This window comes from Lepisma saccharinum, chromosome 18, assembly GCF_977018435.1.
Source record: "Lepisma saccharinum chromosome 18, izLepSacc3.1, whole genome shotgun sequence".
Classification (NCBI taxonomy): Eukaryota; Metazoa; Arthropoda; class Insecta; order Zygentoma; family Lepismatidae; genus Lepisma; species Lepisma saccharinum.
The window spans coordinates 15,782,858-15,803,560 of record NC_139246.1 but is presented as its reverse complement, the minus strand read 5'-3'; the positions used below and the strand labels follow the sequence as shown (position 1 = coordinate 15,803,560).

At 34.7% G+C, this 20,703-nt stretch overlaps 1 protein-coding gene across 30 annotated transcripts in view; it reads right to left on the bottom strand.

Annotated features, from left to right (window-relative positions):
• The window catches only part of LOC146002413 (uncharacterized), a 562,931-nt gene that overhangs the window by 475,020 nt on the left and 67,208 nt on the right, over nucleotides 1–20,703 (bottom strand). For all 30 annotated transcript variants that reach the window (XM_083140199.1, XM_083140200.1, XM_083140202.1 and 27 more), the window contains 10 exons: nucleotides 19,872–19,943; nucleotides 14,734–14,799; nucleotides 14,129–14,200; nucleotides 11,110–11,181; nucleotides 8,810–8,881; nucleotides 6,147–6,212; nucleotides 4,645–4,701; nucleotides 4,256–4,285; nucleotides 2,051–2,164; nucleotides 1,204–1,278 (listed from right to left, as the gene is read on the bottom strand). In XM_083140199.1, coding sequence (XP_082996325.1) covers nucleotides 1,204–1,278; nucleotides 2,051–2,164; nucleotides 4,256–4,285; nucleotides 4,645–4,701; nucleotides 6,147–6,212; nucleotides 8,810–8,881; nucleotides 11,110–11,181; nucleotides 14,129–14,200; nucleotides 14,734–14,799; nucleotides 19,872–19,943 — 696 coding nt within the window. The remainder of the gene's footprint in view (nucleotides 1–1,203; nucleotides 1,279–2,050; nucleotides 2,165–4,255; nucleotides 4,286–4,644; nucleotides 4,702–6,146; nucleotides 6,213–8,809; nucleotides 8,882–11,109; nucleotides 11,182–14,128; nucleotides 14,201–14,733; nucleotides 14,800–19,871; nucleotides 19,944–20,703) is intronic.

The following is a 20,703-nucleotide window of genomic DNA, read 5'->3' as shown; positions in this document are numbered from 1 at the left end:
TCATCCAAACAGGTTCCGGGCACTGCGGCGGAACAATGTAGATCGCCATGCACCTGTTCCAGAGAGACACAGCATTCTGAGGTGAGTTAGACTGAAGAGCTATGGGCCATGTTGTAAATAGCCAGTTGCCATGAAATATCGTGTAACACCCACATATTTTATTGGAACAGAAAGACAATTTCTCTTGATTCTTGGCTATCAGAATCCCAGACAGGAAACAGACACTAGGAATCTAAGGATTGCTGAGAAACGAAGTTACATCAGTCTTGATGGGTCACTCGGCGTAATAAACAAATTCAAGGAAGTAAACAGGTACATCGACCCGGAATTTACGGCAGCAATCCTTGGAGGATAAATAGTGCTGATTCTGATAGTCAGATGTCATTCATTCAGTTTTTCCGTCAGTTGGAGGTTAGTTAGTCAAGAGGAGAACAACATTGATTACACCTGAGGGAGAGCAGTGATTGGGAACCTCCTAGAAAAGTCTATTCTACGAGCCTACATCTACGGAGGACATCAGCTTCTAGTTGAAACAGGTAACTTTCCTATCATCATGCCGAACCAATCTTGGGGAGACTGAAATCCAATTTGTGTGCACTGTCTATTCATTTGCTATGCCATCCTATACATTTTCTGCCTCTTGCAAGAGTTAAGGATGCCAAGCAAGTATGAATGATGAATTGAGCTATCGCCACTCAAGGGATATCTAAAAGTCCCAGGTTCGATCCCGTCATTCCTAAGGGAACGAACCGAAATGCAATATTCTACAGGATATGTCGAGACATGCATCATGAAAGCCTTCTCCATTGCCTCGAACAGTACATTCAAGTAGGAGGAATTTTAGAGGACATTATTTTCAAGGTATTGTCCATATTATACACTGTATTAAATTATTTCATAACCATATAAAATTACTACAAGCAACGTCTTTCTGTTGTCATTTGAAGTTGGTAGATACATTATGCACCACCCTGTACTTTTACATTCATAGACATACTAATAAAATTGCAAGCTATTTCTAGAAATATGGGATCAGAAAAATTATTGGAAAATTTACCGAAAAACATATATGCTTATAACATCTGATAATGATATGAATATCAGATCAACCTATTTAATATCTCTTCTATGGCTATACTTTTAGACATTCAGCAAGATTTACGAATTGCAATACAATTCTGAGGCACACAATAGCCAACTTACCAGGATTAGGAGCTGCTGTATCCCAGATTATATATATATGCTGCATGAAAACTCGTAACTGTTGTTCTGGAGGACCTGCAAAAAAGCATATGCAATGAATATATTCATTCAATTATTTATCACAAAATCTATTTATTCTCTCAATGCCATTGCCAAAATAATATGCACTTTGCATAATTTGCAGGATATGCAGACACTGTGGAAGTGTTACACAACATTTGTGTGAACCCTGCAAGATTTTCCCAGACTCCGGAAAACTATTGCCCAGTATAGGTGATTTTGACCTAGGGCTGAACCGATGCTGATGTATCGGTTGAAATTCATCTACCGATACCATCCCGGCATTTTGGTCTTTCACAGGATCCACAAAAATGATGCGCAACACTTGCGCAGAGTCTAATTGTTCTGGAAATTGTGCAAAATTCAAACTTTCTTTTCATTTTGCACCAATTTTGCACGAAAAATTATATTTTGTGATTACTTAACTATTTTAGTATTCTGTTGCAATTCTTTATATTCTAAAGCAAATTTCTTGTTAAATTGATGCATATAATCGGAGAAGAATATTGACAATATTTTGAACAAATTTTGTATATCACAATTTTCAAGTATCAGTATCGGTGGGAATCGGTAAGAGCATCAGTATCGGTTCAGAACTAATTTGAACCATTGCTTTCTGATAGCGATACCAGTGGTATTGACCAATACCGTTATATCAGTGTCTGAGCTCAGCCTTACTATTCACAGTACAAGATATTAGAGTGTGTCTCAAATTATGATGTAACCATTTATGTGAATACATGAGACCTTACAACAAACATTCGACAATTTATAATAATGGACTTACCTCCAGCAAGTTTTGTACTATTCCACGCAGAAAATATCTTTGTCATCACCATTTTTATGAGTTGCTCCTTAACCATGTTTTGAAGAATATCTCTTTCACTAGTCGGGGTTGACTCTATTGAGAGATGGGTTTAATCCAAGATTAAATAAATAAATCAATACACAAATTGTTTCTTAAATGTAAAAGAATATACATTTAAATATTCTCATAACTCATTGCTTTATACATTTCTCTCATTATCAGAATTCAAACTAGATGCATATTTAAAGACTGTCAGTATTGAGATTACCTTCTCCATTACGAACGTCTTTCATTCAAAAGGAAATTATCAATTGTTGTGTGCCAGTATTTCTAAGGTTCACCTTTGACATAATTGTGGAGTAAGTGGACTGTAAACATAAAACTATTTAGGTTTGAGTTTTTGTTTCAAGTCGACTTTGTCCACAGAGAGACTAATCAGGCCTGGACCTACAGTTTAAAGTGGGATCTGAATCAAACTGTGTAAAAAACTGATATCGAACCTGCAATTCCTTGATTACAAGGAGACAATGTTATCACTATGCCGTGGGAGAAAGAAATACAATTTGCTCATCCCAAAATAAAATCATAAGTATACCTCTGATTTAAATATCTCTTAACACTGCTTTCTTCTTATGAAAATTTTGTTAATGTTTTATGTCAAGAAATAAAATTAAAACTACCGCAAACTATTAATGACTTGTTTATTCCTTTTCTTTCATAAATAGTAACATTATTAGTTAACAAAAATAAATACAGTGGAATTTCAATTTTTACGTTTTTATGGAACCAAGGCGAAAAATGCAGGAAATGTTGCTTTATCAGGACCATAAAGATTGCATGTAAAATCTAGGAACACTAAATTGAGGTTCCACTATATTATTACTGTACACATATAACTTAAAATAGAAACTATACAGAGTCCTTGACCATGTTTTTTTGGACAATGGGGGGAGGGGGGCATGAACCTAAGATAAGGAATGATGGGGGGACAGAAATGCCCTGGCTAAGAGTTATAAAGCAAAACCCTTATGAGGAAAAAGGTAGGCAACCCTGCAAATATGTAGAGATACCCCACAAAAGAAAGGGGGAAAGTAATCTCCATGAAAAGCTCCACTTAACTGGAGCACTGTGACCGAGACTTGTCCACCCCAAATTATTGTAGCATGTCCCACTTGTTGTCCATCAATCCTTGTGGGTTCAACATGATGCGGCCCAGCCTAATTTGTAGCTGGTGCTTGTGAATATCTTTATCAGACTTCCCTCAACAGTGGATAGGAATGTGGCCAGCACATTCACCTGATCTGATCGCACATGGTTTTCCTTTGCAGGGTCTTGTAAAAATTGTAGTCCACGAGGCAAATGTGGATAATGAATGGAAACTCCGAACACAAATCCTTGCTGCCCGTGATATCAGAATAACTTCAGTGATGTTAGAGCACATGTGACAAAGATTATTGTGCCACTGTTTGTTAGGAATGCATAGAAACTGGGTGATGCCAGTTTAAGGAACTGCTGTAAATGTAATAAACTTGGTTCGAGACGAGAATATGGTAATGGTAATAGATAATTTACTTTGGTCTTTGACACACACAGATTTACTATGTACTAATTTCAGTAAAAAATGCACGCTCTGCCAGGACTTGAACCCTGGTCTCTGGCATACTGTGCTGTTCCTACACTAACTGTACAACTGAGCCATGTGTTGTTTCACCTCGTTTTTTGCTCCTTTTTTTTATTACCTGTGTGGAAGTGTATCAGTACTACTGCAATGGGATATGTTGCCTTTGAAACACTGTTGGTGCAGGTAAAACAACAAGAGCAGGAAGTCAGGTGATACCAGGACTGGCACAGTAGCTCAGTTGGTGAGCAATGACACAGTATACCAGAGACCCACATTCGAGTCCTTGTCAAGCCTGCATTTCTAAGTAGAAAATTTGCATTTTAAAACTACCAACAGTGATCTTTCAGTTTTGTTTTCCACTTTCGTAGGTATCCCAGAAGGGATGAAAGAATAAGGGATTTCATAGAACCTGCTATGTACTAAAAATGGTTTTATTTTATAACTTGACTGGGATATTTGCAGGCCTGGGGTCCTAAATCCATTGTTCATGTTTTTGTCACCCCTTCCTCCCTCATCATCCCTGAAAGACCAAAACACCCTGTATAAATAAAAGAAATTGTTACCTTGGCTTGTGGGTGGTACTACTCCAGGTGCTTATTTTTCCAATAAAAATCACAAGATGAGATGAATGAAAAAGAAAAGAAAAGTACAATTACACAAGCTGCTTTTAAATTGAAACAAACTATTGCAAAAATAATATAAAATAAAATAATTGCAATGAAGTTACTATTTTCTTATTTTTCTTAATGTTATTCTGAAGATAAAAGCTTAATCCCTGCCCCCTGGTTTTGGAAATTAATTGTATTACTTCATATTACACTTAATCTATTTGTCAGTCTATCATTTTAACAAATTTTAGAGTTTACGCCTAAAAACATTAGCAGTACTTAGTTAGTTCAAATTTAAATTGGAAGAGTGTTATTGTTCAAAAATACATAATTTGCTATCATACCTCTACCCTGTATTTTTTCAGTTGTGGTTATTGTGGGTGCAATAACCTCATCTATTGCTGTAAATAAGAAAGAAATAATAATAATATATTATTTCCAAAGAAAATTACATCTTTTTTACTATGTTAGCAAATATTACTGAAAACTAAATTACTGATGCTTATTTCTTGAGTCTTATTTTTGTTTGTACGTAGTTGTCTCTGCACAAAAGTGATTTTTCAAATATTAAGATTAATATATTTTATGAATTTCTGCCGATACCAATTAAGTAACAATATAAAATTTAGTGATACCAATAAATGATATTCTACTAATCCAACCAAAAATAGCCAAGGTTTATGAAGAAACTGAATGGTCCATTCATCATAATATATGTGACTAAGTGATTGCAATAAATGTTGCTTTCAAAAACAAACTAGCCATTTGGACATTTACTTTGTCATGGTATATGAATTTTATATTTATTAGTTAGTTAGTTAGTTAGTTAGAACTGAACTAATACTACTTAAACCAATGCCATTGCCGATACTGCCAAGATAATAAGGTTGGCAATATTACTTAACTTGTAGACTACTGAGTGATTGATTGATTGGTTTGGTTATTTTACATTTCTCGCAAAGAAAACCCATGCTTAGGCTGGGATTCGAACAAAGAATCCCTGGCATCATACCATGCTGTGCTAACCACTCTGCCATAGATATTGACTTGTAGACTAATAATATGGAAGACTGATTTACAGTCTGTACATTTAACCACTGTATATGTCGAATTATAATAAACTGTAATTAGTAATGGTAATGTACTTTTAGTGATTTGAAATTCTCTACAATTTGACACATATACGTGTGTCTTGAAACTGATTCAAGAACTATGTAGTGTACATTTTTTTTCCTTTTAACTTCTTGTGCCTGTTTAAACATTAAGTTTGTGAAATTTTACCCATTATAAAATGATCAATGTTCCGTTTATAAATATGTACTGAAAAGTAAAATTCACAATATTTATATATATATTTTATATGCAAGAATTTAGTTCTACATAGAAATTTTGAGCAAAAAATGCAGGCTCAACTAGGACTCGAACCTTGGTCTCTGGCATACAGTGCCATTGCTCTAACCCAGGTTCAAGTCCTGGTCGAGCCTGCATGTTTTGCTGAAAATTTCTACATAGTACATCTCCTTTATGTGCCTAATCTACAATAAGAATTTAGTTATAACTTGACGAAAAGATCAAACATGAGACTTTGGCATTCTTTGCCAATTATCTCCCAAGACTATCTCTGGCCTCTCCACAATTTCAAACATCACATCTGTTTCAGTTTTAGGTTTTTAACAAATACAACGTAACTTCCTATTTCCACTGACTACCTTTCAACACATTCACGCTAGTGTTATCTTAGTGAAGGAACTATGTACTTATCACAAGTAAGGTTATTAAGTATTGTTACGTTACTGTGAAATAATATTATATTAGCCATAAAGTGTTTGGGATCTATGTAAATTACCTGCTGGTATAAGTCTGTCAACATCTTCTAGAATCTTAATAATTCTATTTTGCAGTATCACAATATCTGAAATAAGGAAATGCAATGTTACACATAAGGATATAATTAATCTAAAATTTCCTCACAATAGTAAGAGTACAAGAGTAAATTACTCAATTTTGCTTTGTTAGCAGATAATAATGGATTGTTTTACCAACACGTAAACTTATTTGCAATGAAACTATACGGTTGCATTGGCAAGAGAATACAAACTACTAAATTTCATCAATACAAACTTAAATGTCATTTCCTTTTATTTACTCATTTCAACGGAGCCTGTTTTCTGTTAATGCAACCTTAAGGAGCATTAGACATGCTTAATATTTTTTTTTAATTTTTTACAATAGCTTCATTAGAATGATAACTGCCACTGTACTTGAACTTGAGGAACGATTACCAATGCAAATAATATTGTGGTAATTAATGTTAATTGTTATATTTAAAACAAATACGGTACAAGCGCAGGAAATTGCACCACTTCCATTACCATTTTAGTACTTATTGATTTTCATTGCTATGAATAATTTGTTTTTTCCTTTCTCTTTAGATACAAAGTTTTTTATACAGCACGATAAGATGAATGTAACAATATATATATAAAAACAAACATGCATAACTTAAAACAACATTAATAAAATAAATAACATTAACATTGAACATCACAGTTTGAGAGTTGGGACAGTCCCAAGAATATTATTTAGAAGATGTTATAGCTCCAAAAGGGCAAAGACTTGTTTTTTAGATACATTTTCCAAATGAAGATACTTTACATTGCAAGTGTTGAATCCAAACTAAGGTACTGTGTATTGATATAAAGAAAATTCATTACATAGTTATCAAAGTTTTTCATTACCCAAAAAAAAAATCATTAGAACTATGCTTTGTAAAAATCCACACAGATCCTGTAAAAAATATATATTTGTTTACTACATACTCAACGTTAACACTTCAATCTCTGTACAGACTTGAGAGACTGCTGTTCCTAAAATCAAACATCAAAAAACCTTAAGAGAAATTGTAATTAGAGCTGACGCAATACTACTGATACTCTTACTGAGTCTCGCCTGTCATTGCCTTGTAACCAAGGGGTCCTGGGTTTGATATCTGGTGTAGGCAAATAAGTGTTTTGGATCAAATTTTAAACTGTAGGTCCAGTGCTGATTAGCCTGTGTATAAAATAGAAACTTAAAACAAACTCAATACCAATTCCCACCTTTAGCGATACTTAAAACTTCTAACTATTCAAAGGATCGGGAATCAACACAGACATTTGAGTAAAGTGGTGTTTTTACAGTTTTATGTTTTAACTTTAATATGTTTCTGAGGGTTTTACGTGAAGGAAGAAATAGAAAACTGAAAGCTCCATTTAGGCATGAGCAAGTTTTTAACTACTTTTTTACCAAGTGAATCCTTTTACCCTATTTCTTGATCGACGTAAATTGACGTGGCATGGAGTACTGATACAAGAAAAAGCTTGAAGAAGGGGGCAGTATGACCCCCAAAATGTCGCTTTTATAAACGGAGTATACTCACATCACGTAAGTAAACGATTTTTATTTTTTTAAAAATACTTATTGTTTCCAAAAGTGAGTAATTCGCACAAGACAAATATGAATATTCAAAGTAATTCAGAATATTTACAAATTTTAACATATAAGTTTTCTATTTAAACTATATCATAGAAATCCATTTGTACTAGTTTTGTAAAAGTAAAGTTCCCCATGATGTGGGAGTAGGGCCCCACATATTCTAGGTCTCAACCTTTTGGAGGTGATGTGATCAGCACCATGCTCCAGCCATCTTTACTACAAGTACCCATTGCTTTTAGGCTGGTTGAGTCCCAGAGCTGCTTTATGCAGGCAGAAGGCAAGAAAAATTCCGACCTTAGTTCACCCACTCTGGAAATCGACCCAGTTCTCCAGCATAGCAGTCAGACCAGCTTTGCTTTAAAATATTAATAATTTCAAGAGTTCATCATTTAATCACAAAATCCATTTCTATCCACAATGTTGTTGCAAATATTGTGGAAAATTATAGAATGATGTTGCATAACACCACATCAACATAGTGTTGTGTGATGTACACAGCAGATTGAATGTTTCTACAAATGTGTGATAAATTTGTTTCCAAATTTGTTCAGAACCAGTCCTATTCTGCTTGTATAGAATCATGCCTTCTGGCTGGCCAGAACTGCTAAGGGACATTTTGCAGACTTTAGTTTTTAGTTTTCAAGTCCACAGAAACGTTAATTGGGACTTGCCCCTAGAGGTTCAAGTGGAGTGATTTTATTTCCTATTGTTTTGGTTCTAATTCCACTTTATTCACAGAATGGCTAATTGGAACTTGTACCTACATTTTAAAGTGGAATCTTAACCACTATGTACCTCCACCAGGTATCAAACCCAGGACCCCTTGATTACAAGTAGACAACATTACCGCTACATCATCATGGAGGCCATTTTCTTGCAGACTTGACATGACATTTGACACAAAACTATCTCACAGAATGTCTTCCACTCCAAAAAACAAAAGCATTAGTTTCAAATGATCAAAGAAACATTGAATAGAATTCAGTCATTTACTGTAAGATTTCATGCAAATATATATATATAAATAATACTCACCTACTTTTAGACCATATTGCATCCAGAGCTTTTTAAATCTCTCAAATACGTATCTCTTAATATTTTGATTATCTGCATATTAAAGAGAAACACCAATCAGCTCATACAACTTAAAAGAACAGAACTATTACTACATACTATGGTTCACTTATGGTCAATAAAACAATTAAATTTTACAGACTTGAAATACATATGCATCTTTATTTCTTTTTCTGCAATTCCGCATACCTGGAAACTAACATTATGTAATACAGGGTGTTCAGAAAGTCCCAGTACCATTACAGAAAACATCCAGGAACCAGTTCGCCTTTGAAGGGAGGAAATAATCTTGGTTCAGGAACCAGTTTGTCTAAGATATTGGTCCAAGGATGTTCAAGGTCTTCTGGATAGGCATTTCCCTGGCAGGTGGATAGGCTGGGATAGACCTATTCCCTGGACACCTCGCTCTTCTGATATAACACCCTTGGATTTCTTCTTCTGGGGGTATGTCCAAGATTGTGTTTACCGCACTCCTGCTTCAGATGTTGCTACTCTTCAAAGAATAATAATGGAGAGTATCCTGTTACTGGTGATATGCTGGGGTGTGTATGGGTAGAAGTGGATTACCGCCTTCATGTTCTGAGAGCAACTAGAGGGGCTCACATTGAGGTGTATGACATATAAACGTGGAGAGTTGTAGCTAATTTTGCAATCAACAGCATTGTTCTATTGCATGTAGTTTCAGAGCTATTTTTTTTTGTAATTGTAGTAGAACTTTATGAACACCCTGTATATACAGTAAGTTCTTCAAGTATATGTTTCTATAATTCAACAAAAGTCAGTCAGTTACAGTACTTTGAGAAATTTGCTGCACAAAATATAGTTACACATATATACAATCAACTAGGTAATTCACAGTAGAGATTGGAATAAATTAACCTAAAGTGGGTAAAGGCCTTGCTGCCTGTTAAACCAATTTGAATGGAACGTTTAAAGGTTTCTAGTGTGTGCTTTTCAAATGTGCAGTCTGCACAAAAAAAATCATGCAATAAAAACAATATGCCATGGACACTTATGGATGGTTTCAGTTTTCCTCCTTCAAATTATCGCATTCTTGCAAGAAGGAGAATTATGGTACCTCATTCACAAAAAACAGACCTTTCAGGTCCTTTTGATCTGAGGGAGCGAAAGGAAGACAGAGGGAGCCATATCTGGACTGTAGGGTATTGTGCACAATGTTTGGCCAGTGCCTCCCTCACAATTAGCAACGTGTGTCTGGGTGCATTGTCGTGATGCAGCAGCCAGTAATTGGCAATCTCCCTTCAGATGCGGCGGACCCTAATCATCAACGGTCACAATTGAATACACAGTGGATTTCAGTAAATTTAACCCTTGTGTTATCAAACAAACACTCAACTGGCGATCGCTGTTCAGAAGTTCTCGCACTTTGGCCACATTTCCAGCATTTCAGATCGATGTAGGACATCCAGAGTGTTGTTAGTCTTCAACGTCTTCCCGACCATCTTTGAATTTTTTATGCCACTCAAAAACATGCATCCTGGACAGGGCTTCGTCCTTGTAAGCTTCACGGATCATATCAAAAGTCTTCGCAGCAGATTTGTTCAGTATAACAGCAAAATTTGATGCCACAATGCTGCTCGATGGTTCACTGCATCTTGACTCTCGACGCGAGCACTACACACACTTTCACTTCAGGTGTGACCTATACACTCCAAAGGCTCCGAGGCAACTGAGCTGGGTCTCCTAGCTCACGTGACATCCCGCAACACCCATCCCACCCACAGACCACCCTCTACCCCTTTTCATTGGCCGGACAAAATCAATCCCGATACTTATTGGACAAACCCTGTATATATGTTCTACTGTCAGAAACTATTTTTGGTACTAAATAGGAGTCAAAAAAGAGCATATAGAAATTTTAGAAATACATTTTTAGATTTTTTCTTTGTATTTATTTTCAAAAATTAAAGAAAAGTAAGACCTTGTCAAAAAAGTGGACTTTTATGGTACATATTTTATGTAATATTTCTGTGACAGTGATTAGATGAAATTGATGAAGGGACACTCAGAAAGAACACCAATCCCTAGGCTGGGTTACTATTCTTGACAAACTCTTGGGTGAGAGTTAATCTGTGAATATATCTGAATAAATCATCAACTCCAAAATTTCAAGAGGAAAACATGTGTGTTCTGCCACCTCAAAGTACTTGATAGAACCAGAACACAGGAACATTTATGCATGTAAAATGTAATAAAATTATTAAAATCAAAAGATATGTATATAATATGAATTAACTCACCTGGTTCCAGAGCGTATGATGGCCACACATCTTCCACACCTCTAAGAAATTCAGCTAATCCTTTTTCACGAACTGTGAGAACAAATAAACAATTAGTGGTAATTCAGAAATGCAGATGATTACGTAGGTATTCGAAAATTGATATACAAGGTAAATAAATACTTTGCAAAACACTCGAACCCAGAGAATTAGAATGGATATTTACTACATATTATATTAACTGGAACCCTGATTGTATGTCTGCAGAGATTACATTGGTGCAAGTTCTGATTGTTGAGAGGCTCATGCACTTTCTACATGAATCGAATTTTATACAAGCACATAGTTAACAAGTTACATTCTGCATTTGTTGTGTACATCGATTTTTTATTCTGCTTCCGTGTGAGCAGGTTAAGCAGGTAGGGTTGAGTTGTTGTTTTAAGTCCACTTTATGCACAGATAGGCTAATTGGGACTGGATATACAGTTTAAAGTGGGATCCAAACTACTATAGGCCTCTACTGGGTATCGAACCCAGGACTCCTTGATTCCAAGGTGATGGTGGCAAGCATGTAGGGTTTGGTGCTCTCAGAATTATATAATTATGCCATGGCTGTATTTAGAGGGGGGGTTTCTAGGGTTCAAACCCCCCCCGAAACTTCTGACATGTTGGATTAATGGAAGTTCAGAAACCAAAATCTGTAACTAATTTTCAATTTTTTTTCGAAGCATCACAAAAATACAAGGAGACAATGTTGAAATGATCGAGCTAGAATTTTCATACATTTGGAATTCTGAAACTTGAATGAAATGGAATTTATTCTCGGAATCGCAGCCCACCTGCGACCTCTCCATTTTCACTTCTGCTGTCCTCATTCCAGTGTTGTTCCTGTGTCACTCAATCGTCACAATGAATATAGACTGAAAACTCCCTTATGATTGTCCCAAAATTCCCTATCCGAAAAAGTCGAAAATCCTCCTTGATAGGAGTTCAAACCTAGTATCTCCAGTTTCGTAGCGCGTTACGTTAGCGATTGAGGTTACAATCCATGCACCAGGCAAAGTTTAAAAAATGTAACTGGTTCCACACTTTTCAAAATTCCAAAAATTGAGTTTTAAGGTCAAACAACAAAAACTTTATGACTAAAATTTCCATCTAACTTTTACAGCTTTTTCTTGAAAGTATGTAACATTTAATTACAAAGTATAATAATTGTGCATTTCAGTACACACTATATGAAACGTAAAGGAAGAAAAGAGAGACCTTGTGCTGGATATTCACTCATCTGCTGGATTGAGTAAACCCCCTCAAGTATATATCAATGTTAATAATAATAATAATAATAATAATAATAATTAGCATTATTATGGGATAAAATAGTTTTATTATTATGACATTTTAATTATTATTGTATATTTATTGTTATTTTTTCTATTATTCAAATTTCTGGCGACGCCCATGGGAACAATTATGAATGAACCCCCCCCGAAAATGTTTCCTGCCTACGGCCATGAATTATGCCCCTACTTGCTTATTGTGTTACTATTTATAAGTAGGCTTTGATTGATCAGTTCGATTGCTTTAGTATTTCCAAACCTTCCATCATCCCTTGAACCTGTACATAGTATTTTCCATGTGAAAATATGTATTTGTATTTTTGTAATATAGCACTGCTTTTTTGCCTTTCTTGTCTAATCACGATGATGAAGATGAGTTGATGATTAGATGAAAATTGATGAAGGGATACACATGCATGCCCAGGCTGGGATTCAAACCTGGGAATGTTAGTGGCAAGAACAAACAATGATCTCTTAATGCATTCAGCCATCGAGCCGGCTCCACATGAATAGAATGCTTCAGACAGCAGTGACTTCTGAGAATGGTGATTTGTACAATCAACATGTACAAATGAAAAATGGATGTATACTTGCAAATAAACAGGTTCTCGATCTTTAAGATGCACTTATTAGTTTCCACAAACTAAAATTTTACTTCCACATTAATTTCCAGTTTTCTAAATGCCTTCCTAACCCTACTGTTTAATTGGGAAACATGACATTTACATTAAATCCCAATTCAAAAATACAATTTCATTTTATGCACAGAAAGGCTAATTGAGACTAGACAAACAGTTTAAAGTGAGATCTGAACCATGAAATGGACATTACAAGGAATCAAATCCTAAACTGTGGAACTACAAAATAGGTGAAGAAAAGATGAACTAGAAGCAGCTTGTAAAATTTGAATATATTGTTTAAATGTATTATGAATGAACTTCTTGAAAAAAAAATACATATTTGTAGCATCAAAACATCAATAAAGGCTACACCACAAAATAAACATTAAATCAGTGTTCATAAAATATATATTGTGGCAACAAGTACAATTTCAAAGAGTCGTACTTCAACTTTATTTGCATATTATGAATGCTTAATGTAAGTTATTGTAGATGGTGCCTGAAAGGTCCTGCAACATAAGCCAAATGGTAAAATTGACTGTTTTGTTGCAGTGAATGATGCTGTTGGAGGAGGAACATGTGGAAATCATACTGTTGTGTGGGTGCAAAACTTACTCACACAGACACTGGCAGCGAGTTCAATTGATGACAAACCAATGAAAACCTTTATTACGCGACACCACCATGAGAAGATTGCTGGAAAATCTGTTGTAGACTTGCCCCAGTTGGGACGATCATGCACCGAAGGGGAGGTCTTTGAACCAATGCTTACTAAATTCTAGTCCAATCCACAGAAATCAATTTGGCCTATAGCGCAAGACTTTTTGGACACCCTGCATTTGAATTTTTCATACTACACATAGTCTTTTGTCTCTTAACAGTAAACACAACAATGAGGCACAATGGTGATTAGATGAAACTAATGAAGGAACACCGATGTCCATGTCAGGGTTTGAACCTAAGACCACTGGTGGCAAGATCGTGAGTCCAACACTGAAGCAGCAAAATGTGAGATACTGATTTTATAGCACACACACAAATCTTTTGATATCAATTTTGATAATTATTTATGTTTATACATACCTGCTGATGCTTTCATTGTTATGAATATCTTCGCCAATTGTTCAGCTATTATTTGTCGTTCATTTTTCCTTCCTAAAACATGAAATATATGCATAAGGATAAACACAAGAAAGGTATTTCACACTATAGTGCATATAACGACAATAAAAGTATTTCACACTATTGTGTGGATAATGTTTCGAGTTTCCATATTGCTCTTATAAGAAGAAAAACAACAGAAACATGACAACTTTTTCCGTATGATATTTCCACCACGTTTACCACACTACACCATGCATCAAAATAATGTTATGCAACAGGATGTACTTTATGGATGGAAATTCAAGTTTCAATCTACAGCCATCACTTGATATCTATTCTTGATATCATTGAAATTATTCAAAAGAACGCATACACTCAAAACTACTCAAATACAACAATGAATATCCAAAATTGATATAATTTACAAACAATTTAAAATTAACTTTGTGCAATTTAAAATGGTCAAACTTTAGATTTTGAGCATAAACTCAAAACTGAAAAGGATTAGATTCAAGTGTTGAGTACAATATGTTGACTAATATGTAAAAAATATCTTCTGAAATGAATAAAATTATCATACTTACTTAAAGAGAAACCTATGTTGAATTCATGCACCACCTCATTTATTGCATTCTTGAATGAAGCACGATCTGGAAATAAATTAAACCAAAATAATGTGATCTCATATTTGTATGTATAAAACACACAAACAATCAAGGACAAAACATATAATATCTATTTGACAGTTCAATTTTTTTAAAAGTAACAAACTAAGACAACTGGTATCAGCTGGTAACAATGATATTGATATTGGGTAATATCTATTAGAATTAGTCATCGATACTTTTCAAGAGTTTGGGAAATATGGTGTGATACCCTAACGAAGACTAAGTATTCTAGAAATTTTGCAAAGTTTGAATCTTTAATTTATTTTGAGGCAGTATTATGTGAAAAGTTTCTTTTTTTCCTTAAATGGAAGATAATATTCCAATGTAGGGGCGGTTACTGATATTGTTGCAGTGTTGCACAATGACCGAATATTTTACAATGAAATTTCATGCTTTTGGTTAATATTTTTTCAGTGCTTTTCTATTAAATATATTGAACGTAAACAAATAATTTTACCCTTGATTGCTTCAAAAAAGCTAATTTTATTATGATCCGTTAAAAAGAAGGAAGCAACCTGCGAGATTTCACAGTATATGAGTAGACGTATAGGTCGATGTTGCAGCGCTGAAGCAACAGCCTGATCTTTACAGCAAGGAGTATTGGAGCGTGGTTCAACGCTGTTGTTCCTAACCTCGAGTCTAAGTGGACTCCTTGTTGCAGAGACTGTGCAACAAAGGCCACCCACCATGCGCAGACATGGAAGAAGACTTCACGATGGACCGGCAGGAAACGCTGGGATGTTAATTATTTTTTACGCTGCTAGAGAGAAACAGCGTGCGAACAGTAGGCAAGGTCTTACCATGTCGTACAGCAACAGACAAAATGTCCACGTTAGGCAAGGATAAATATTTTCTTCTGGGGAGAATTTTATCCTAATTTACTAACATTACCACCAATCACCAATCCAAATTGAGTTAAAAATATAACTTATCGTATACAAGTTTAGTGCTAGTTATCTTCCCTGATGTTGTGGCATGGGCACTGGGACTAATTGTCTATTGTTATAGTTGCGATATTTAGTGTACTGTTGTTGCGTTACAACCAATACCAATTCCAATGTTTAAAAATTTTAACAATTAAAAATTGTTCAAAATACTGATTAATATTATTGGGTGAGCTCAATTAGAAGCATCGATTTATCAGAGTTTTCCTTCAAAATATTCAACAGATGAATCTGAACATTAAAGTACTTCTTACATAACACAAGAAACACAATTCTGCACAATATTGTTGCCGAAGAAATGGAAACTTCAAATTTTGCATGATAATTATTAATTATACCACCTGGAAAGTATCACGTCGCATTTTGCGGATCCTGCGAAAGGGCCGGTACTGGTGAACAAAATACAACCGATACTTACCGATACCGATGTATCAACATCGGCTCAGCCATTGATACTTACCGATACCGATGTATCGACGTCGGCTCAGCCCAAATACAAATACATATAAAATTATGAATATATATAATTATATTATAAATATAAATAAATTATATATATATTCGCTGCAACCACCAACAACCACAAGCTCCCACTGTTCAAATGTGTTTCTTGAATATTTCAAAGAAAAACTATGCAGTGTGTTTTGAAAGTCCTGCAGGATTCTAAACAGCTATAATTTTAAAGTAATATTTTTATTACTATGAAATGCTGTTTTTTACACAGAGGAAAATTTAAAATTTTGTTCTGCCCACACTGCTGAATAACGTGTGTGCAGTTCATCATGTGGTTCCAAGATGGCATCAATGCAGGAAAAAGACCAGTGCATGTTATGCCTTGCTCACTTAAAATCTTGTGTTTTGGTGCAGAGAAGGTTCCAAACAACATTTGGATGAACACCTCCAGCGGAGACAAGTATTCAGAAATAGGATGAAAAGTTTCAAGCTACAGGAAGCGTAGCAGATTTGCCACATAGTGTGAGGCCAAGAACGAGTTATGAAGTGGTGAATTAAGTGCAGGACAGCATGCAACCGAGTCCAATGAAATCTCTTAAACAAAGATCCTTGGAACTGGGAGTGGCATGGTCTACGTTACACAGTATGTTACGCAAGAAAGTGAAAGCCAGGCAGTACAACTTGAGATTGATGCATGATCTGATAGAAGAGGACTGTGACATGAGGAAGGAATTTTGTGAATCAATATTAACCCAATTAAATGGTGAGGGTGGTGATGCACTTCAGTGTCTCATTCTTTTCTCTGATGAGGCCACGTTCCATGTTTCGGAAAAAGTGAATACACACAATTGTCGAATTGGGGGGGCTTGAGAATCCACATGAGTTGAAGACAGCTACCTGAACATGTTACAGACATTCTTTGTCCGGGAACATCAGAGGTTAGACATCATCAATGATGGTGTCCTCCCAGCACTTGAAGTTCGTGAGTTTCTTGATGGTCAATTTGGGGAGAGATGGATTGGCCGCATAGGACCCACACCTTGGCCTGCAAGGTCACCAGACCTTATGCCCTGCATTTTCAGGCTGTGGGGACATGTCAAGACCCAGGTGTATGCACAGAAGCCAACAGATCTTGACGACCTGAAGTTCAAGATACGTGATGTGATTCACAACATTCCAGATGAGCACCGTCAGAACACAATTCTCGGATTCAAACTAAGATTGCAAATGTGTTTGGATGTGAATGGTGCCCAGCTGGAAATCTGACGATGAACCAAACCACATCAAACATTAATGTTAATGTTTCCTCTGTGTAACAAACAATATTTCATTGTAGTAAATCCATTACTTTAAAAGTTATAGGCTTTTAGAATCCTGCAGGACCTTTAAAACACAATGTAGTAAACGAATTTTGATCAATATTTAGAATACATTTTTGTTACAATTTTCAGGCATTGGTTTCGGTAAGTATTGGTAATAGTATCAGTATTAGTATTGGTTCAAATTGGTATCAGCTCAGTCCTCAAATAAACTGCATCTAGTTCAAGAATTATAATCATGATATCATGAACAGTGACTGTAAATTCATTTGCATGATATTAATATACGGTAAACAGTCCAGTGTAATGTTTTACCATGAAAAATGTTAAAGGAATTACCTTCTAACTCCTCCACTGTCAAATGAAAAAATATCCATTTTACTAGAATGTTTGGTTTATTTTATAATATGTATGTGGCAAATGTTTTTATTTCAATAATATAGAAAATAAAAGGAGAGTAATAAGAATACTAAAATACATTTCACAACTATCTTTATTCTAAGAAAAGTTGATTTTCATGAAACTGTTCACATAGAATGTTAAAAAAAATCGGAAATGTTATTGTTTTAAGGTATTGCTATAACTTTCAATCTTATATGTATATACATCAATGTTTAGTAATGCTTGTGTACATTAATATGCACAGACACGCAATGCACACACACACAATATATATATATATACAGGGTGACTGGTAATTAGATGTATTCCCTGAAAGGGGTTAAAGTAGAGACAATTTGCAATAAATTTGACCATATGATACCCCGTCCAAAAATTAGTAGTTTTCGAGATAATCGAATTTCAGTTTCACTCTTAGTTTACTTGGCAACGTATTAATAACAAAAATGGTATGACACGAAGCGTACAAATTACATAAATTACTTCCTTGTGACATCTGCTATCCAACAAGGTACAAATGTTGCTAACATTCACATTTGTGTACAAGAAATAAAACTTCATTCATCTTCATGTGAATGGAATCAATGAACAATACAATTAATGTACATTACACATCTTGCTCAAATTGGGCAAATCCATTATGAATGCAGGCACACAGGTTTTTACGGACATTTGGTCTCTTAACTCGTGATGTGATGGTGTCCTTGATGTGTTGATCAGCTGTAAAGATCCTCTCCCTGAGCTCTTCTTGCGAGTTTACTGGTGTCTTGTCATGTGGCTCCAAATGTAAAAGTCGCAAGGCGACAAATCAGGGGATCAAGCTGGCCAGGGAATCGGGCTGCCTTGGCCAATCCATTTCTTTGGGTAATTTTCATCCAGCCACTGTCGGATGCCCAGGCAGAAGTATGGATGGGCGTAATCAACAATCATTTGATCGAACCATTTTTCCTGCCCCAAATCTTAAATGGCATCACTTATGAACATTTTTTGAGGAACGGGATGGCAATGTTGTTGGAGGATGTGCCTCTAGCTACAAGACGTGACATGATTTATCAGCATGATGATTGCCCAGCTCGATCCCCCGAACGATTTGACGCCTTGTGACTTTTACATTTGGAGCCACATGACAAGATGAATGAAGTTTTATTTCTTGTACACAAATGTGAATGTTAGCAACATTTGTACCTTGTTGGATAGCAGATGTCACAAGGAAGTAATTTAAGTAATTTGCATGCTTCGTATCATACTATTTTTGTTATTAATACGTTGCCAAGTAAACTAAGAGAGCATTTTTTTATCATCACTTGCAAGTTTAGACCCACCCGTTACTTACATGTGATTGTTATTTGGGAAAACTTTTTTTTTAACAAACCGCTTATTTGTTAGCTATCAGAAAACGCTGAAATAAGTTCCATACAATGAGCAGTTTTTTTCTCAATTCATCTTTTTATGTGGAAAATTGTCATCTTTTTTTTAAAAAAAGAATTGAAATTCGATTATCTCGAAAACTACTAATTTTTGGACGGGGTATCATATGGTCAAATTTATTGCAAATTGTCTCTACTTTAACCCCTTTCGAGGAATACTTCTAATTACCAGTCACCCTATATATATATATATATATATATATATATATATATATATATATATATATATATATATATATATATATATATATATATATATATATATATATATATATATATTGACTGTTGTGATAGATAAAAAAAATTACCAGTACCCATATTCTACTGATTATAATAGACTCTTAAGCACTCAAATATGCTTTTTTTCTTATTTTCCATGTATATTCTTCAATATATATTCTATTTTAACACACACACACAATCTGTAGTTCACCAGGGTGCTCTGTTTGATTGAAATATGGTGATTAAATATTAATATTTATGTAAAGGAAAATATATTTCAGAATACTCACTGGAATCTATTTTAGAAACACCCCACAACTCTAAAACTTGTTCCATGAAATTTTCCTTCAGTTGATAATTTCCTATAAAACAAAGTATTTTTATAAATACAACAAGATATCTAACCAAACCATCAAGAAAATTGGAAATATGATTTAGTCGAAAACAAAACTAAGTTTTGTTATGTTATTCTTAACATAAAAGTTCATGTTATAATTTAATGTAATGTACAATAGATGAAAGTTTTAAGTCCACTGGACTAATTATGAATCATTACAATAATTTAATCAATAAAATAATACACTAGACCACTATTATTGAAGTGAAATCAACCATTCTGAAATGTATCTCCACTGGGAATTATACCCAGGACAGTTTGATTATGATGTGACAGTTTTATCACCTTGCCATCTGGGATAGCCACGAATCATATACGTAAAGTTTATAATAATAATGAATAAAGCTAAGATTTTGATGCATGTGTAACTTTTTGTGTGTTTCATAACAAAAGAATATAAACAAATAAATGTTATTGCATTTCTTACAGATTTTGCAAGATACTGTATTGTTATGGCACTTTTAAACAATTTTAACATGATCTTACTTGTTTTTTGTCTTTATTTTCTTGACATTTGTGTTTCTTTTCTCAAAGCAATTACTTGTTTCTTGCTGAAAGTTTCCAAAGAACTTCTGTGAGAAAGGAAGTAGCTTCTTTGTCAGTAGAAGAAGAAAGAAGTTTCTCAATGCTCAAGTCTTCGTTAAGAGACAATTGCCAGCCACTTTGCTTTACAAATCTACATACGTTGTTAGTAGTGCATTGTAATGCAGGATGAGTAAAATGAA